The sequence below is a fragment of the Gopherus evgoodei genome, chromosome 1 (genome assembly GCF_007399415.2).
Source record: "Gopherus evgoodei ecotype Sinaloan lineage chromosome 1, rGopEvg1_v1.p, whole genome shotgun sequence".
NCBI lineage: Eukaryota > Metazoa > Chordata > Testudines > Testudinidae > Gopherus > Gopherus evgoodei.
Window position 1 is genome coordinate 263,509,493 of NC_044322.1, and position 17,925 is coordinate 263,527,417.

General features: G+C 44.6%; 1 protein-coding gene across 3 annotated transcripts; it reads right to left on the minus strand.

Annotated features, from left to right (window-relative positions):
* Positions 1-2,313: 2,313 nt before the first annotated feature.
* Positions 2,314-16,446, minus strand: LOC115641452 (C-type lectin domain family 2 member L-like). Of its 3 annotated transcripts, XM_030544644.1 has the most exons (8): positions 16,150-16,446; positions 13,169-13,252; positions 9,362-9,522; positions 6,413-6,516; positions 5,968-6,116; positions 4,152-4,340; positions 2,694-2,858; positions 2,314-2,483 (listed from the first exon to the last, which is right to left on the minus strand). In XM_030544644.1, the coding sequence occupies exons 1-6, from the start codon at positions 16,442-16,444 to the stop codon at positions 4,207-4,209; spliced, it is 927 nt and encodes a 308-aa protein (XP_030400504.1). In that variant the 5' UTR covers positions 16,445-16,446; the 3' UTR covers positions 2,314-2,483; positions 2,694-2,858; positions 4,152-4,206. The 3 variants fall into 3 exon arrangements, 1 of the variants encoding a protein (XP_030400504.1); XR_003998075.1 differs by lacking the exons at positions 2,314-2,483; positions 2,694-2,858; positions 4,152-4,340; positions 5,968-6,116; positions 6,413-6,516 and adding an exon at positions 15,497-15,649 and having other exon boundaries at positions 9,436-11,119; positions 16,150-16,234; XR_003998079.1 differs by lacking the exons at positions 2,314-2,483; positions 2,694-2,858; positions 4,152-4,340; positions 5,968-6,116; positions 6,413-6,516 and adding an exon at positions 15,497-15,649 and having other exon boundaries at positions 9,436-11,119; positions 16,166-16,227.
* Between the last annotated feature and the right edge of the window lie 1,479 nt (positions 16,447-17,925).

The window sequence follows — 17,925 nt, forward strand, 5'->3', positions numbered from 1 at the left end:
CTTTGTAGAGGATCAAGCCCTTAGCCAGGCTAGACAGAGGGATGGATTTCCATTTAGGCACAGGAGGCATGTGCCTAGGGGTCCTGGCGTTCTAGGGGTGCCTAAAAGTTAAAAGTGGGTAAAAAGTGAATACAGTGAGAACCTCATAGTTACAGATACCTTGGGAATGGAGCTTGTCCGTAACTCTGAAATGTTCCGTAACTGAAGAAGAGGTTATGGACTTCAGCCACATTGGGGTGGGGTGGGGGGGCTACAGCTGCAGGGTGCAGTCAGGGCTCCAGGCCATGGAGCAGCAGGAGTTGGGGCCTCTGACTCTTGGGCACCCGGGCTCAGGGCTTCTGCCCTGCGGGAGCACCGGGGCTCAGCACTTGAGATGTGAAGGGAGTGCCAGCACCGCAGCTCCACTCCCAGTTTCAGCCTTGTGGGGATTGTCAGGGCTCAGGGCTCCCCATGGCTCCACTCCCTACTTTGGGGGGTAGTGGGCAGGGCTCAGGGGTTTAGCTGTTGGGGAATGCTGGGACTGAAACTATCACTCCCCTCATAGCTGAAGCCCCAAACCCTGGTGCCCCCTGCAGGGCTAAAGGCAGGAACAGAGCTGCGGGGCTGAATCCTTGAACCCCGGCACCCCTTGTGGGGCTGAAACCAGAAATGGAGTCACAGGGCTGAAGCCCCGAGCCCCAGCACTCCCCGCCTCTGAAGTGCTGAACCCTGGTGTTCCTGAGATTCAGAAGCCTGGAGCCCTGACAGCCCCCCCACCACCTTGCAGCTGAAGCCTTGAGCCCCAAGGCAGTACAGTACAGTGCTGTCCCCGCAGCTCCCATTGGCCAGGGCCTAGGTCTACGTGCCCCAAAGCTGCAGGTTTATCTGAAAGCAGCTTACAGAAGTGTTCCTGTCTTTAACACCCAGATGCCTAACTCCCAATGGGGTCTAAATCCAAATAAGCTTTATACAGGGTAAAACGGATTTATGCAGGGTAAACTCATAAATTGTTCACCCTCTATAACACTGATAGAGAGATATGCACAGCTGTTTGCCCCCCAGGTATTAATACATATTCTAGGTTAAGTAAAAAAAGTGATTTTATGAAATACAGAAAGGGGATTTAAGTGGTTCCGAGTAATAGCAGACAGAACAAAGTGGATTACCAAGTAAAACAAAATAAAACACGCAAGTATATGTCTAAGAAAACTGAATACAGATAAAAATCTCATCCTTAGAGGAATTCCAGTAAGCTTCCTTTTACAGACCAGCCTCCTTCTAGTCTGGTCCAGCAAATCAATCGCACCCCCTGTAGTTACTATCCTTTGTTCCAGTTTCTTTCAGGTACCCTCAGGGGTGGAGACCACTGCACTGACCAGCAGGGTACAAGCCATGCTCTTCCTCTGTGACATGTACCAGCAAAAGCCAGTACACCACTGACCGGACCGGCCGGGGGCAGCTTCCCCGAGCCAGCGATTTAAAGGACTTGGGGCTCATAGCAGCGGCCGGAGCCCTGGGTCCTTTAAATTGCCGCAGAGCCCTGCTGCTGGAGCCCCAGGGTAGCGGTGGCAGCCGGGAGCCCTGGGACTCCAGTGGTGATTTAAAGGGCTCAGGGCTCCCAGCTGCCACTACTGCAGCGGAGCCCCTAGCCTTTTAAATCGCAGTCAGAACCCTAGGGCTCCCATCCACTGCCACTACTCCAGGGCTCTGGCAGCGAGGCTCTGGTGGCAATTTAAAGGGCCCAGGTTCCGGCCACCACTACCACAGCAGAGCCCAGGGCCCTTTAAATCACCACGGGAGCCCCAGGGCTCTCAGCCGCTACTCCTTTGGCAGTGATTTAAGGGGCTCGCGGCTCCTAGCCTCCACTACTGCAGCCAGAGCCCCAGGCCCTTTAAATCTCGATTTAAAGGGCCTGCCTCTTCCATTTGAGGGCCTGCCCCCTGCTCAGGACTACAGCGTACTAGTAAGTCCTTTAAGTTATTTTCACCCCTGGCTGGCCTCCTCTTGAGCCCTGGTCTGGCCCCGGACCAACTAGTCATGAAGTAAGGGTAAACCTGAACCCCTTGCTGCTATGGCTGCCATGCACTTTGTAAATATGTGCGGGCTGCTGGCAGGCTGAATGGAAAAACCATACATTGGCAGTACACAGGAAATATATTTTCAGTCTCATAACTACGTATAGGTTATAACGAGTCAGCAACCTACGGCACGCGAGCCGAGTTTTGATGGCACGCAAGATGGGCTGACCCACTCAGCCCGCCACTGCTCTGGTGTTCCTGTTGCTGGCCCCTTGCCAGCCAGAATCCTGCCACCGGTCCCACTCAGCACCCGCTGCTGGCCTGGAGGAAGGAATCTCAGGCTGGTGGTGGGCTGAGACCCCAGCTGGCAGGAGCCGGTGGCCAATACCTCAGAGAGGGCGGGCTGAGTGCACTCTGGTGTTCCTGCTGCTGGTCCCTTGCTAGCTGGGATCCTGCGACTTGTCCCATTCAGCATCCACTGCTGGCCTAGGGGAAGGAACCCCAAGTTAGCAGTGGGCTGGAACACCGGCTGGCAGGAGCCAACAGTTGAAACCCCAGAGCAGGGGCTGGCAGAGACTCTCCAGCCACTACTGAAATCCCAGAGCTGGGCGGGCTGACCTGCTCAGCCTGCTGCCACTCTGGGGTTCTGGCTGCTGGCCCCTTGCCAGCCAGGGTCCCCACCGCAGCCCCACTCACCTTGCTTCAGCACAGACCCCTTGCAAGACAGGGTCCAGCCCTTCCAGCCGCCAGCTCCGCTCATCTCAGCTGCCGATTTGGGGTTCCAGCCGGTAAACAACTGATCACTCAGAAGCCTGTGTGCAGCTTAACGTATCCAAATGTGAGCCACCAGACACTGGAAAACTTAGCAAGGAAAAGCAAGGGCAAGAATCACACCAAACTAATAAGATCTGCATTTTAATTTAAATTTTAAATAAAGCTTCTGAAACATTTTGAAAGCTTTGTTTCTTTACATATAATAGTTTGGTTATATATTATAGACTTATAGAGAGATCTTCTAAAAAACGTTAAAATGTATTACCGGCATGCGAAGCCTTAAATTAGAGTGTATACATGAAAACTTGGCACACCACTGCTGAAAGGTTGCCAACCCCTGGGTTATAATTTCATGTAACATTACTGCAACAATTACTATAACAACCATGCTCCATGCATCATGAGCCTTCTGAAGACACTCAGTATGACAAACTTTGCATTGGATATTGCACAATCATTTTATAAAGATGAACATGAGGGTTTAGGGTGTTCCCTCAAGGCACAGATGCCCTCCAAGAAAGCATGAATAGGATCAGAATAACTGAAGATGTGTTAATATCTCAGTCAGTTATGATAAAAACATATAGAGAGCAAGAGCCACAAGCACAGACAGACAAAAAAATATATACAAAGACATTGTATAGCTGAGTTTTATATACAACTACTTGTTGGTAAATATTAATCTTTTTAGTTCCCTTTTTTTTTGTATATTAATTCATTTGCATATTAACTATTTCCCCAGAATCTTTTATATTAGAATTCAAAGATACTCTGGGACTTAACAAAGACTATTGGTTCTTAGCCTGTGAGTGACTTGTGTCCAGGAATTTCCAGCGATTGAGTATTGGGCTGTACCTCATTATTGCTGGTGTCTCCAAGCTTGTGGGAATCTAAATGTCTAAGGAAAAGACCCCTCAAAGTAATAAGTGTCTACTAAAAGTATGTTACAAATAAGACTGGGTAACTAATAAGGGATGTCTATGCTCAAATTATGTTCTGTGATTAATAAGAGGTACTTGTTATAGCAAATGTTTTTTGTAATGACTGAAATTAATGGCCCATTAAAAGATGTTTCACTCATTAAGAGCTGCTGTTGTCACAGATGTTATTAATTATGACCACATTAGAACTCACTTTAGCTTATCTATCGTGTAGTACAAGAGGTGGTAAAATATGTCTTTTCCTGTATTAATCTGACTGATAATCCTTGATTAAAATAATGCCATTTGTTGATCTCTGTTCTGAAAGACACTTCACATTCTGAATTAAAAATTAATACAATGAAAAACTTGTACATGATCTAGTTTAAAAAATAGTTACACTACAATATACAAACTTAAAGTATCTAACTGTTTAGAAGTGTCTAATACTGCCAAGTACCTTCAGTGGGACATGAGGGTCCTCAACACCTTACTACATCTATTCTCAGGTAGCCTTAATGTGCAATTTGGGATTTTAGGCAGGTTAGAATTGTAGGCTTTTCAGATTTAAGACTGATTTTCCAGCTTGTCAGAGGAGCGTGATCATGGCTTCTGAAGTGTGTCTGGCGAATAACCCAGAAATCTAACGCTGAACAAAGAACAAACAATTAGTAAAAATTATAACAATAGATTCAAGGTATCTTGCTATGGCACTGGAACTCACCCCTGGCTACATAGACTGATAATGGCAGATATCTGAGATAATGGATTTTCAACCTGGGAGCTGTAACTCTTGTCAGGCCACAAACAAGTTTCAGGCAACCACCTTCCCCTTCTTTACGACTAGATGGGAAGAGGATCTTGAAAATTGTTTCTGGTTTCACATAGGATAACTGTATAGAAGAAGTTTAGAATCACTGCCTTAAAACAGTCATGATATAGCATTTAACATGAAATGCTCCAGAAAGCCAATTATAACTGAAGGAAGGCCCAGCAAGTGGGAGCTGTTTACTGCAACAAGACTCTCTTGTGTCTGTGGTAAATTGGGAATCCTGCTGTAGATTCAAGTACATTTAAGGAAAAAAAAAAAAAAAAAAATCAAACCTCTGAAATGTCCTGAATTGAAGTGGATAACAGGAACTTGAAATCTAGTCAATTTAAAAAAAAAAAAAAAAGTTAAGTTCTTCTCCCTGTTGCTGTCAGAAAAATTCACACAAATTGCTGGGAAAAAGTCAAAATTAATTTACATAAAATGCTGTTCACAATACAAAAAGTTATACCGGACACAGTGTTGGTATATAATACTCTAACTGCTCTTCAGTGAATACAAAACAAACCTTACTCACTCCACATTCACAGTCCAAACATTCTATACCAGATTCCAAAGGTCAGAATCCTCCTGATGGCCAGTCAAGATTCCTTCCATCATCAGGATAAGATCATAGGATGTGGGGAACCAGCAAAAATCACATCTATATCCACACGGTAGACTGGATCAATAAACGACTCCGATTTGCAGAAAAAATAGGCATCCATTCATAGTCCATTCCATTACATCATCAGGTCTTTGCCTTTGTTTATTAGGCCTTCTACCCACACAACTCCAAAGAGACAATCCTGGGTGGGCCGCCATGATCCAAGGTGTGCCATTTCCTCCAATTCTTACACAATTTTATAACACCATCTGGACTGATTTCCTTTTATGATGATTTTCCATGTTTTTCTCAGAGCATAAGATTGTTTTTGCACAAAGAGTTCTAATAGTCCTTGACCATAAATTCTTGCTTCAGCTGCTAACTTGCAACGCATGCATTTGTCAAGTGTACGTCATTCATACCAGGCCTCAATGACCTATAGCATATTACATGGATATATGAATCAATCACAATGTGTGTGTACGTGTACATATATTATACACATACACACACATTTGGGTGCTGACTCTTCAGGACAATATCTTCATATGAGTTTACACAGCATCTAGCATAATCCAGATCTTGACTTTGAACACTATCATAATACGTACGTACGTATATATATACACACACAAATAAGCACAGATGTCCATAGGAGCTGGATTTTGCTTGCCATGGCACATTAGCTACAGGCATACCCCGTTGCACCTTGCAACAGGCCTCCAGTCCCAGCACCTTAAATCTTATGGTTCAGGAGAGCTCTATCTACTACATTTCTCTAAAAACTCTTGTTAGAATTTATAGCAAGTTGTAACAAACTCCACTGGGGGGTGGGGGGAAAAAATCAGATTATGTTTTTACCTTGCACTACTAACTTCACTGGAGATGAAGAAGACTCATTTGGACTCTGACAGATCCAGCGTCTTGAAGATGTGCAATCTACAGTAACAATTTTGTCACTGTTTAGGAAGGAACACTTCAGCTTTGCATCTTCATTTTCCAATTGGATGCCAGGGAGAAGAAAAAAATAAAATGGGAATGAATCACTTTCATTCTGAAGATGAATGTTTGTGAAAAGCCAGGATCACCAATAATTACTACAGCTCTAGATTTATGCATCTAAAGACAGAGGGAATCAGCAAACAACCTATTTTTTGCTGTTGCAGAAGTTAAATGTCTTAGTGAATTAAAAATAATCACATACAATTTCTCTCCACTCTGCTTTGACAGCAACTCATTTTCTTTCTGATTTCAGACATATGCCAATACCCCACACCAAGTTTCTAGTTACAGCTGAAAAACACACACATCATTAGTAAATGGAGATCCATCGTCCCACTGCAATCCTGCTGCTTCCTTTCTTAGCCCAATCCAGTAGTAATGGTTCTGTCTCAAGCGTTTGATGTTCTCCTGTAATTGAGAATAGCAGAAAATAGATCCTAAACTGAACCTTCCCTCTTATGCAATTTGCTCTACACAGGACAGGAATAGAAGCTTTCACTGTTGATCTGAATTTAAAACAAAAAACAAAAAACTTACCCATTTCCATCAAAACAATTATTCCTTGGGGAAAAAGGGATCCCAGGCCTCAATATATGAATATACTTAAGAAAACTACATTCCAGGCAGTTGACAAAAAGACGTGCATGAACATTTACAAAGCAGCAGTCATCCAATACCAACTTTAGTCTCTGCATTTCCATATGCAAGCTGCTAATAAACGTACTACTTTTACTAGGTATCAGGGGGGTGGGGGGGAAAGAGGGGGGAAAGTGTCAACTAAGGCAGCAAAAAACATCACTGGATACTATTCCATCATTCAAGAAGGCACTGTCAACATGGGTATTTTTTGTAAAAACCATGGACAAGTCACGGGCAATAAACAAAAATTCACGGCCTGTGACCTGTCCATGACTTTTACTATATATACCCATGACTAAACCGTAGCTGCTCTGGGGGGTCCTGGGGGCCAATGGCTGGCCCCTGCTCTGGCAGCAGAGACTTACTGCCACCAGCCACCCACTACTCTGAGGCTTCTGGGATCGCTGCTCAGGCAGTCCCTGGGGCCAGTGGCTCTGGGATCAGCCACACCAGCTACTGCAGAAGTCACAGAGGTCCCGGAAATTCATGGAATCCATGACCTCCATGAAAGACTCACAGCCTTATTCATTATGTATTGATTATTGGCATTATGACTTGAAGAAGTGGTATTTCAAACAAAGTAGTCTACTTATTAAAAAAGAGAGGGGATTAACTTCTTTCTGTTCCTAATCTTAGGTCTAAAGAGATTTCTATTGAAATCCATTTGCTTCCTCCTTACTCTTTTCAGTATTTTTATAGGGCTTGTAGATAAAAACATGTCAGTTCAACTAGGGATAAATGCAGTCTCTAAAGGCTGCCATTGTCTCTACAGATGGAATTAAAAAGATCTATTTTGAAGCAGAAGACTTGCACAATATGGAAAAACTTCCACCCTAATTCACAAAAATGCACGTCATTTCCATCAACAGCAGAGGCTAATGAGATTGTTTCCACATAGTCACCAGTTTATTCTAAAAGTCCTCAGAAAGCCCAGCTCCAGGTCTCTCACCACCATTCTTTTCTGCACATCACAAATTCCTCTTACCCTATTCAACTGCCATTATTCCTAAATTTGCATCCCATTGCCCATACTTATCTCTTGTCTGCACAATAAACTGAGGGTTTGGCTACGCTTGCAGCTGTACAGCGCTGGGAGTTAAAGCTGTCTTCGTACAGCCGTGTAGGGAAAGCCCTGCAGTGTGGCCACACTGACAGCTATCAGCGCTGCAGCGTGGCCACATTCGCAGCAGTGTTGGGAGTCGTGCATTATGGGCAGCTATCCCAGCGTTCAAGTGGCTGCAACGTGCTTTTCAAAAGAGGGGAGTGGGGTGGAGTGTGACAGGGAGCGTGGGAGAGAGACAGAGTGGATTTTTGGAGCTGACACTGTGTCAGAACCCTGCCTTGCAAATTTCGACCATTTCCCCCACCCCTCTCTCATTCACTCTCAAATGCAAATAGCTTTCAGACCAGATAGGCAGCTGCTCCGAAGGACTCCCCCTCCCCCGCCGTGCTGTTTCTCTCCTCAAACAAACACTAGCCATGGACATTCCCTGCCTGCCTGTTTTTGTTTGTTATGTTTGTTTTTTAGATAAGCAGCTCCGGGAGTTCACAACAAAACAAAGAGAGGCATCATAACAAAACAAAGGGAGTTCTTTAGTTAAAAGCATTATGGGAAAATTCCAGAGGTCAGTTACAGCGTAATAAGATTAATCACTGTTTACACTGGCACTGCAGTGCTGCAGCACCAGTGCTGTTCTCTTTATTCCTCTCGTCCATGTGCAGTACAACCGGTGCTGTAGCCAGGGAGATACAGTGCTGTATGTTCCTTGTCAGTGTGGACGGGGAGTAAATTGCAGCACTGTAAAGCCACTACCAGCGCTGCAACTCTTCAGTGTAGCCAAGACCTGATTGTCATTTTATCACCCATGGATGGGAAGGAGATAGCCACTGGGCTTTTCCATGTATTTAAGAACAGTTTTTCAGCAGGCACTCACCCTTTAAATAAACAGAGTTTCTTGGTTGACTGATCCCATAACACTATTAGGTCATTTACTGCATCTCCAAAGAGTCAGTGAAGGACTATTCCCTACAGTTCATTTTCTAGTGTTTTGTCAACTTTAGTTTTGAGGTTCCCAAGCAATGAGGTTGCCATCATTTCCCTTGGGGAAAAACTACTTCATATCCTGTTATACCCCATATCCTCATATTCAGTCTCCACTTTCTTTTTTATGTTCATTCCATTATTAGTGGCTCCACTCTGAGCCCCGATTGTCCCATAAGTCATTGATTTCAACTGGAATTATTTATATCCTGCAGTGGAAGAAGAGGGCCCCAGCTTAGCATATTTTCTCCTTTGAATATTTGTTCCATTATTTTATAAAGTGACTGAAGATAAATGGTCCATCCCCATTACCTATTTAGCCTCTCTCTGACCTGCCACTACACTGACTTTCTGAAAAACAAACATTCTCCACCCGCTCTGTCTCTAGAGGATGATAATGTAATATTTTACCATTCGACTGTGGGTGCAGTATTATCTTGGCTATAGTTCTCCCACAGACATTTATATTGCTGTATAAATAATCAATATAGGAAACCTCGAGAACAGACTATATAAGATAAGTCAGTAATGGGATGTTTGTGAAAAAGAGGTAAAATAGTTTCACATTCTCACCAGTTGAAGTTTCTCTTTTATCATAGGAAGCGTTGCGCCATGTGAGGCGCAGTACTCCTTACTGTCATCCCAGCTCTTTGTATCGGTGGAAAAAGAATACCCGTTCCCTCCAAAACATATCCATTCTTCTGGACACTGCCTGACCTTTGGAGAGAAAGTTCCTGGGAGACATAAGTCAAACAGCCAAGTCACATTCTAAGACATGTTACATTCTCCTTAGCCATTAGATTACAGGCTGCTGAGATAGAGCAGAACAGCTGAATATCACTAAACCTCAATCTGAGTGTCATTGAAATTCCAGCTGAAGTTTTAGAATGCCAGTTTTCCTGGACAAACTAAACTGGAATAAGCACCTGGTGCAATCAGCTTACCTTTCTAGATTCAAAAGGACACAATGATCTTCACAAGGGGCTCTGCTACCCCAGTGATAAGTTGTGGTATGAAAAACATAAAAAGATAGACCCACTTTCTGTCCCGAATTTTCTGCAATGTTGTTGTGTTCTGTTAAACAGCTGCCACATACTACTTACAGTGATAGCTGCATTTCACTGGTGGGAGAAGTGATTCCTCTTTCTATAGGGTGTAAAGCACTAGTGTGTGATAGCTTCAAAAATCCAAGTAAGAGCTTGTCTTCACAGGGAGTTATTCCAAAATAGCTATTCCTGATTAACTCCATGTACGGATGTTCTTATTCCAGAATAACAGTGCCTGATTTTTCAGAATACTTATAAAGCACTATTTATAAAAAAATGCTATTAATCCTCACAACCCTCAGAAGGCGGGCGAATATTATCTCCATTTTGTAGATGGGGAAATTTAGACAGAAGGGCAAGTCATTTTCCCTAAGGCCAGAAGACAGCAAGTCAATGGCATGGTGCTCCCTCTTCTTCTGAAGCTAGTAGCAGTGCTGCTCTCTGCAGGCGGTTGAAGTGACAGTCATTCCCTCTGCGCTGCACACAGGATGCAGAAAGAACAAAATGCTGCATTTGGCAACTTGGAGCTGCAGTTAAGTCTTGATTTGTCTTCTCACAGACTAAAGGAGAAGGAAAGTAGCTTTTGGTTTTCCTCTGAACACAACATTTACAGCAGAGGAGGAGGAGGGAGCATGGAGTGAGGAAGAAGGGACAGGAAATACTGGTTAAAGGTGACATGCAAAGAAAAGGGCGGGGAAGTTGTCTTTAGTTTCTTATGACATACAAAAACCCAGAAAAAAGCAAAAACCCAGAAAAAAAACAACAACATTTTTTTAAGTTATTCCTCTGGCAACATATCTTGTGCACAGAGTTTACAGTGTTTTACCGAGAAGGCAAGATCTGAAGTTTTAATTTAAACAAACAAAAAAAAAAACCCAGAACAAACCCATTTAAAAATAATCTCAGTCATTCTTTATAAATCATAATGCAGCAGGGAATAAAGTGCCCATGCCCCTTATTTTCCTTTTGCAGTTTACTTCTAAAACTAGAAGGAAAAAGAAAATGAAGCAGCAGAGTGGAGAGTAAAGAGTAACGTGAGAGAGAAAGAAAGTAGCTAATGAAAGGGAAAGAAAAGAAAAAAAGTGGTACAAAAGAAAGCATCAGATGGGACAGAAAAGTGAATACACTGAAGAAAATGAAGCAAGAGACAGGGACCAAATTCCGATCTCAGTCATACCCAGGTACCCCCAGTGCAATTCCGAGTTGCTTTCATGTAGCATAAGCTTTGGTTACCAGCTCCAATAATTTGACATAGCAGCTACCAAAATCAGTTTGGAATTGAGCACTAGAAAGAAAAAGGGATGATATTAATGAATTGTGTGATTTAAAGGCTTGTAACTACAGTGATGATACAAAACATTTGTTTCTGGCTTTGCATTGGCATATGCTGTTTATATAGTACAGTGATGTAGCTCTCTGCTACTCAGTTGGAGAAGGTTAAGCTCTCCCTGTACAACACTAGTTGATGTGCAATTAAATCAGACAACGAGAACAAAAAAGAGCTATGGGCTGGTCTGGCGGGGAGGGGGAGGGAGGGCGGACAAGACGCAATAAATCAATCCCCGATAGATCAATTGCTACCCACCAATCCATCGGGTAGTGTGGACGTACCCTATGAGACCAACCAGTACAGAGTGGCTGCCAGTCCTTTCAAATATCCCATCACCTAATTCAGGCATTATATTGCAGCAAAAACCTCTTTGACACCACAACTGCCACTTTTCAAAGATGTGGGAGGCATCTCACTACAACTCATCAGCAGAACACTAATCTGTACTACATCATCAACCATTTCCATAGCAGATGCTATCACACTGTGGTGAGCAGAATGGAAACAAGTTACTCCCTTTGTAAGAAACTCCTTCCACATCATACATCCAGATCAGACACTGCCTGGCTTTGAGCTGCCATGCTCTCTCTAGGGCAGGGGTCGGCAACCTTTCAGAAGTGGTTTGCCGAGTCTTCATTTATTCACTCCAATTTAAGGTTTCGCATGCCAGTAATACATTGTAATGGTTTTAGAAGGTCTCTTTCTATAAGTCTATAATACATACAACAATAGTTTAGTTATATAAAGTAAATAAGGTTTCAAAATGTTTAAGAAGTTTCATTTAAAATTAAATTAAAATGCAGAGCCCCTCGGACTGGTGTCTAGGACCCGTGCAGTGTGACATTGAAAATCAGCTCGCGTGCTGCCTTTGGCACACGTGCCATAGGTTGCCTACCCCTGCTCAAGGGCAAGCTCAATCAGTTCAGATGTGGGGTGAAGTGCAGGAAACGACCAGTTCTGGGGACTCAGGAACAGCCGTCTGTGTAGATGAGGTGCACCTGGAGACGCCATACATCTGCTGAATGGCTGCTCATCTGCTGATCTATCAGGAGGACTTTTCATACTTCATATTGATGACCCCAAAGCTATCGAATGGCTAAAATGTGTCATGTCTACCTAGCCCTTGACATTTTTTTTTATGAATACATTTCTGTTTTCTCTCTCTCTCCTTTATATTTTGAACCTTTTCCCATCTTTATTGTACCATTTATGCATTTGCTAATAATGGGAACTACTTTAAAATACATAGCAGAACTCACTAGCCCTGCTGGTTTTCTAAGGTATCAGACCTCAGAACTGTGACTTGATTGGCTTCTTAGACTATCACTGTTTTCTAGGCATTGATTCAGGATTTTATATCAGTTACCAGACCTTGTAACTTTGTAGTTTTCAATCCTTTCTGGTTAGCTGCACAAAGAACACTATAAAACAGTTTGAGGGGACAAAACAACTACTGAATCCAATTAAACTGATGAGGGGAATTTCAGAGAAAGAAAATATAGTAATTCAAGTTGGATCTAGAATACTTTAAATATTTTGGATCATGAACTGATAAACCAATTTGAATTCTGCTGATGTTTAGAAAGGAGTATGCAAAAGAAAGGGCCAAATTTGAACTCTCCTAAGAGTGAGCACACATTACAAATTAATTAACAGGAAGCTGCTACAATAAAAATTTAGTGGTATCAAAAAACAACATATTTTAGTGAATTGAGTATGGGGTGGAACAAAGATAAGGCTGGGAAGCTTGAATAAAATGGAAATACCGATACTTAACATGAGATAGGTGTTTAGATTTTAAATGTGTACCCGATAACCATGAAGTATCATGCAAGTGCAATATATTACTTAATGTACCATAAAGAGTTTTGGCCAGGGATGCAAGGGAGAATCTAAGTCTTCTGCATATTGTGAGCATTTGCATTAGTTTTACTCAGTTCTAGAAACAAGCCAGAAGATGAAAGTGTCCAAGGAGATGTTCTCTCCTTGTTCTAAAGCCCTTACCTGTCAAAATAACCACAGCCTCAACCACAGCCACAGCCACAGCGGCACCAGCTATTACTTTCCAGACGATGTTGGAGCACTGACCTGAAATCAGAAGAGTCAGCACCCAGTCTTATTATACTGAATATAATGCTTATGAATGCCTTGCCTTTCTACATTACTTTCCATTGGAGGTTCTCAAAGCACTTAAGGAATTAAAATGACTACATTTACTTTAGAACAGTGACATTATTGTCTGAACACTGTAACAAGTAATCCCAATGATGATTATAAGTGAAAAATTTAAGAAAAATTTAGTTACTTCTATTTTTCAATTTATTTTATTCATGTGATAGCACTCTTCATTGTCAGTCAGTTTCTGTGTTACTTTCAGAGAGCAAGAGAAAAGAAAACATTTTTAAAAACAGAAAACTATAACTGTAAAGTTAGATACATCATCACGGGGACTCAAGATTAAGTGTGGGACCAGAAACGACTTTTAAAGTAATTTTTTTTTAAACCAACTAAGTTTCAGGTTGACAGTACACCTCTACCCCGATATAATGCTGTCCTTGGGAGCCAAAAAAATCTTACCGTGTTGTTGCTGACACAGAGGGTGCCCGAGGCAAGCAACAGTGGCTCGTTGCCCAGAGTGCGAAGTGCCAATGAACACACACCAGGGTGGAGAGGCAAACAAAGTTTATTTGAGATCTCAAAGCGGTGCAAGGAGACTAACGCCTCAAATCATGCACACCTACACACGCAGCTTTTCCCTTTTTATAAGTTTTTTTTTTCCTCTTTCTTCTTTCTTTCCCCTCTCTCCTCCTCCTCCTTCCTCCCCCTGTAGCAGTTACGTAAGCGCAGGTGCATTAAGTAATCTTGGCCGCGGCAGCTCATTAGTAAGTTTTCCTTCTGCAAGTTATCTTGTCCTTCTGCTAAAAGTGCACAGGCCTTATCACTACTGCTTTATACCGGTTTGAGCTGCGCTGCAACTGATAACTTACTGTTACACATTGAATTTTACAGCTGCTAGCTTTCTAAATCAAGTAAAGTTCAACATGAAGGAGCTTTGGTTCACTAAGGCCTAGATTTATGCCTAGTGACACCAACAGTGTTATAGGTGAAACCACGTTATAGCAAACTTGCTTTGATCCGCCTGAGTGCGCAGTCCCCCTCCCGCCCCGGAGCACTGCTTTACCATGTTATATCCAAATTCATGTTATATCGGGTCGTGTTATATCGGGGTAGAGGTGTCTCTCTTTAAGGCCTACAACATCCATGTGAAGCAAATATAGGTAAACTGAGAGATATGGAGATTTAAATATATGGGAGGTGCCTCACCACAACACATCAGCAGAAGACCAATCTGCACTATGTTATCAACTATCTGCATAGCTGTTGATATCACACTGCAATGTGCAGAATGGGAACAAGCTGCTTCTTCTATAAGAAACTTCTTCCATATCACTCCTCCAGATCAGAGAGTACTTGGCTTTGAGCCGCCATGCTATATCATTGTAGCTAGATCAAAGCTAGCTTGAGTAAGAAGTGCTGCAATCACATCTCCTGATTGCAGTATAGACATATCTGTAGTCACTTTCCCAAGATCACTACTGTGAGGCCACCCCTACACTACAAGGTTTTGTCAGCCTAGCTATGAGGTCAGGGACGTGAATCCTCCTCCCCAGCAGACACAACTATTCCAGCAAAAACCCCATTATAGACCCAGCTGTGCTGACAGAAGAGAGCTAACATCATGCAAGGAGGTGCCACTGTAGTAGGGGCAAAAAAAATGTTCTATTGGCATATCCTGCATCTACAGTAGCAGGCTCTGCCAGTCTATTCAAGAACAGTTATATTGGCAAAGCATTTGCAGTATAGACAAGGCCTCAGTCAGCAGCAGAGTCAGGAACAGAACATGGGCCTTGTAAGCATAAATTCCCAGATTGAAGCACTAAACCAGTCTTTTTGTTGTTTAAAAAGGGACACCATTAGTTGAAATCTGGTCATTTTAAAAAGTTAAAAAGTAGATTCAGCTATTAGTTACTAGTTGGCCAAGTTCCATGTGTGCAAGGAACAATTTACAGGACTGGAGTTTCATACATCTCTGAATTATTTCGTCTACTATTAGAACTACTAGAATTGAGAAATTAGAAGAAAAACCCTTATTTTTTCAGATTTTTTTGAGCATTTGCCATAACTTTGTACATATCTCCTCTGACAGTGTTTCTCCCTTGCTGATGAGATCTTATATAATATACACACACTCCACTGTAAACCAGGGTGCAAACTCAGGTTTGAACCCAAGCCTCCCTACCATCTACACACACACCTGTCTGACTCACCCACCTCAGCAAGCACTCAGGACCTGAGTTCTGGGACTCATCCAGGGGGTGGGTCTTAGCCCAAGTCCCTCTGTGGCTTGGGCTGAGGTCCTGTCATTTTGCAATGTGGATACAGGTCAGGCCATGGACCTGAGTCAGAAGGTCTGCATGGGTACATCTACACAGAAAAAAAAAAAAAAGGAAAGAAAAAGGCAGTAAGTCTAAGAGCCTAGGGCTAAAAATAACAGTGTAGAAGTTTGGGCTCAGGCTGAAACCCAGCAAGTGGGGAGGGTCTGGGAGCCAGGAATTCTGCTATTTTTGGCCCCACCGTGTGAGCTGAGCAAGCCTGAGTCAGTTAACTGAAGCTTTAAGAGGAGATGCTGGAGGGTGAGAAGTGTTCCTGTGTAGCTATACCCATAGTGCAATAGGCTCCAAGCCAGGAGCAGAGAATCTCCTTGTTTGAAGTAGAAAAGATTTAAAGGCATTTCAAGGGACAGCTCCTCCTAGAACTAGGGTTTTTAAAGCTATTGATCTCCCAGCCATTTAACCTGGGACGGTCCCTGTACGAAACCTCATGCCCTCCCCACGCGGGACACCCACCCACAGACCCGCCACCACCAGGAGGGGAGCGGCCGGAAAGTCACCCCCAAGGAGCTGCTGCCTTCCCCCTCCTCTCACCGCAAGGGCGCTTCACCGGCGCACGGGCAGACGCTGGGAGCTCCGAGTCTGTCGCTGCGCCTCGCTGTTCCGGGGAAGCCGCCCGTCCCTGTCGCACCGACTCCTCGTCCTCCTGCAGGAGGCTGCAGCTGGATGCGTCTGCGAGCGCGGCCGCTGCGGGGCTATTGGGCGAGTCCAGCAGACGCTGCGGACGTCGGTGGATGCTGGAGCCATAACCCGAGTCCAAGCCCGGCCTTTCCCAGTGCTTCGGTCCTTGCACAAACGTCCGCGATTCCAGCTGCAGAGCCGCCTCCATCAGAGATGGGGGATGGGGGGAGTCAAATTTCTCTCGCGCCTTGCCCCGGCCTATAACAGTGTGGTGTATGCGCATGCTCAGTAGCAGCTGCTGAAGCCGCTGCCCTTCACCCTGCCCGTATTAGGTGTAAGATTCTGCTGACTGCTTTTTACAGTGGTTAATAAGGGGCAAAGGGGACAAATCGGAGCGAGGGGTGGACAGAGTCTGAGCAGGGGGCAGAAATTGACTGGTCGGGAGGTCAAGCAGCTGGAAGCAGGGTTAAGATAGGGGCTGAAGGCAAAATCAGGGATGAGGGGAAGAGGGAGCGAAGGGAGACGGAGTTAAGCCCAGGGGTGAGGCATTGTCAGAGGGTAAAACCCTGGCACAAGGAGGGGCAGAGGGGGTATCAGTTACCCCGGCAAATGAGACAACAATATTTGCCAAAAAAATAGGGTGTGGGCAGTGGTGAGCTGGAGCCGGTTCGCACCGATTCACAAGAACCAGTTGTTAAATTTAGAAGCTGGTGTAGAACCGGTTACTAAATGGGATGGTGGGTGGGCAAACTCCAGTCCACGGGCCACATCGAGCCTCTGGGACCGTCCTGTCCCAGGACCTTTAAAATGCCATCAGAGCCCCACTGCTGGAGCCCTGGCACTATTTAAAAAGTCCAGGGCTCTGGCTGCTTCTACCGCCCCGGCCCTTTAAAGAGCCACTGGAGCCCCACCGCCACTACTCCAGGGCTCTGGCGGCTGTTTAAAGGGTCGGGATCAGGGGTAGAAGCAGGCCCCGCCCCTTCTGGGAGCTGGAGTTGGCTCCAGCGTACAAGTAAGTCACTGGACTTACTTTCACCCCTGGTCTCAGGAGGGGGTGGTCAGGGGACAAGAAACGGGGGGGGGGGAGAGCGGGGTTGATGGGTTGCAGGTTCGGGGGGGGGGCAGTCAGGGACAGGACGTGGGTTGGGTTGGGGTTGGATGCGGGGGAGACAGGCATGTGGGGCTTGTACTCACCGCGTGGTTCCCTAGTGGGTCTTCGGCAGCATGGGTGTGTGTGTCTTCACTCGCTCCAGGTGAAGGACCCGCTGCCGAAATGCCACTGAAAGCTGGAGTGAGTGAAGACACACACACACACACACACACACACACCCCGCTGCTGAAGTGCCGCCGAGGACCTGGTAGGGAACCGGTTATTAGGATTTTGGGAGCTCATCACTGGGTGTGGGGAGCAGAGGGGTGTTTTTTTCTTTGATCAGAGGGGCTTTTTTGCATGGTCACACAAACTGAGCATGCTCAGAAACATCTGCTGAAGCTGCTACTCTTCACCCTGTCCTTATTAGCCTTAAGATTCTGCTGACTGCTTTTTGCAGGGGTTAAAAAGGTCAAATCAAAGGAGGGGGATGGCCAGGGTCTGAGCAGGGGGCAAAAACTGACTAGTCGGGAGGTCAAGCAGCTGGAGGCAGGTTTAGGATAGGGACTGAAGGCAAAAGAAGGGATATCGTGGGAAAG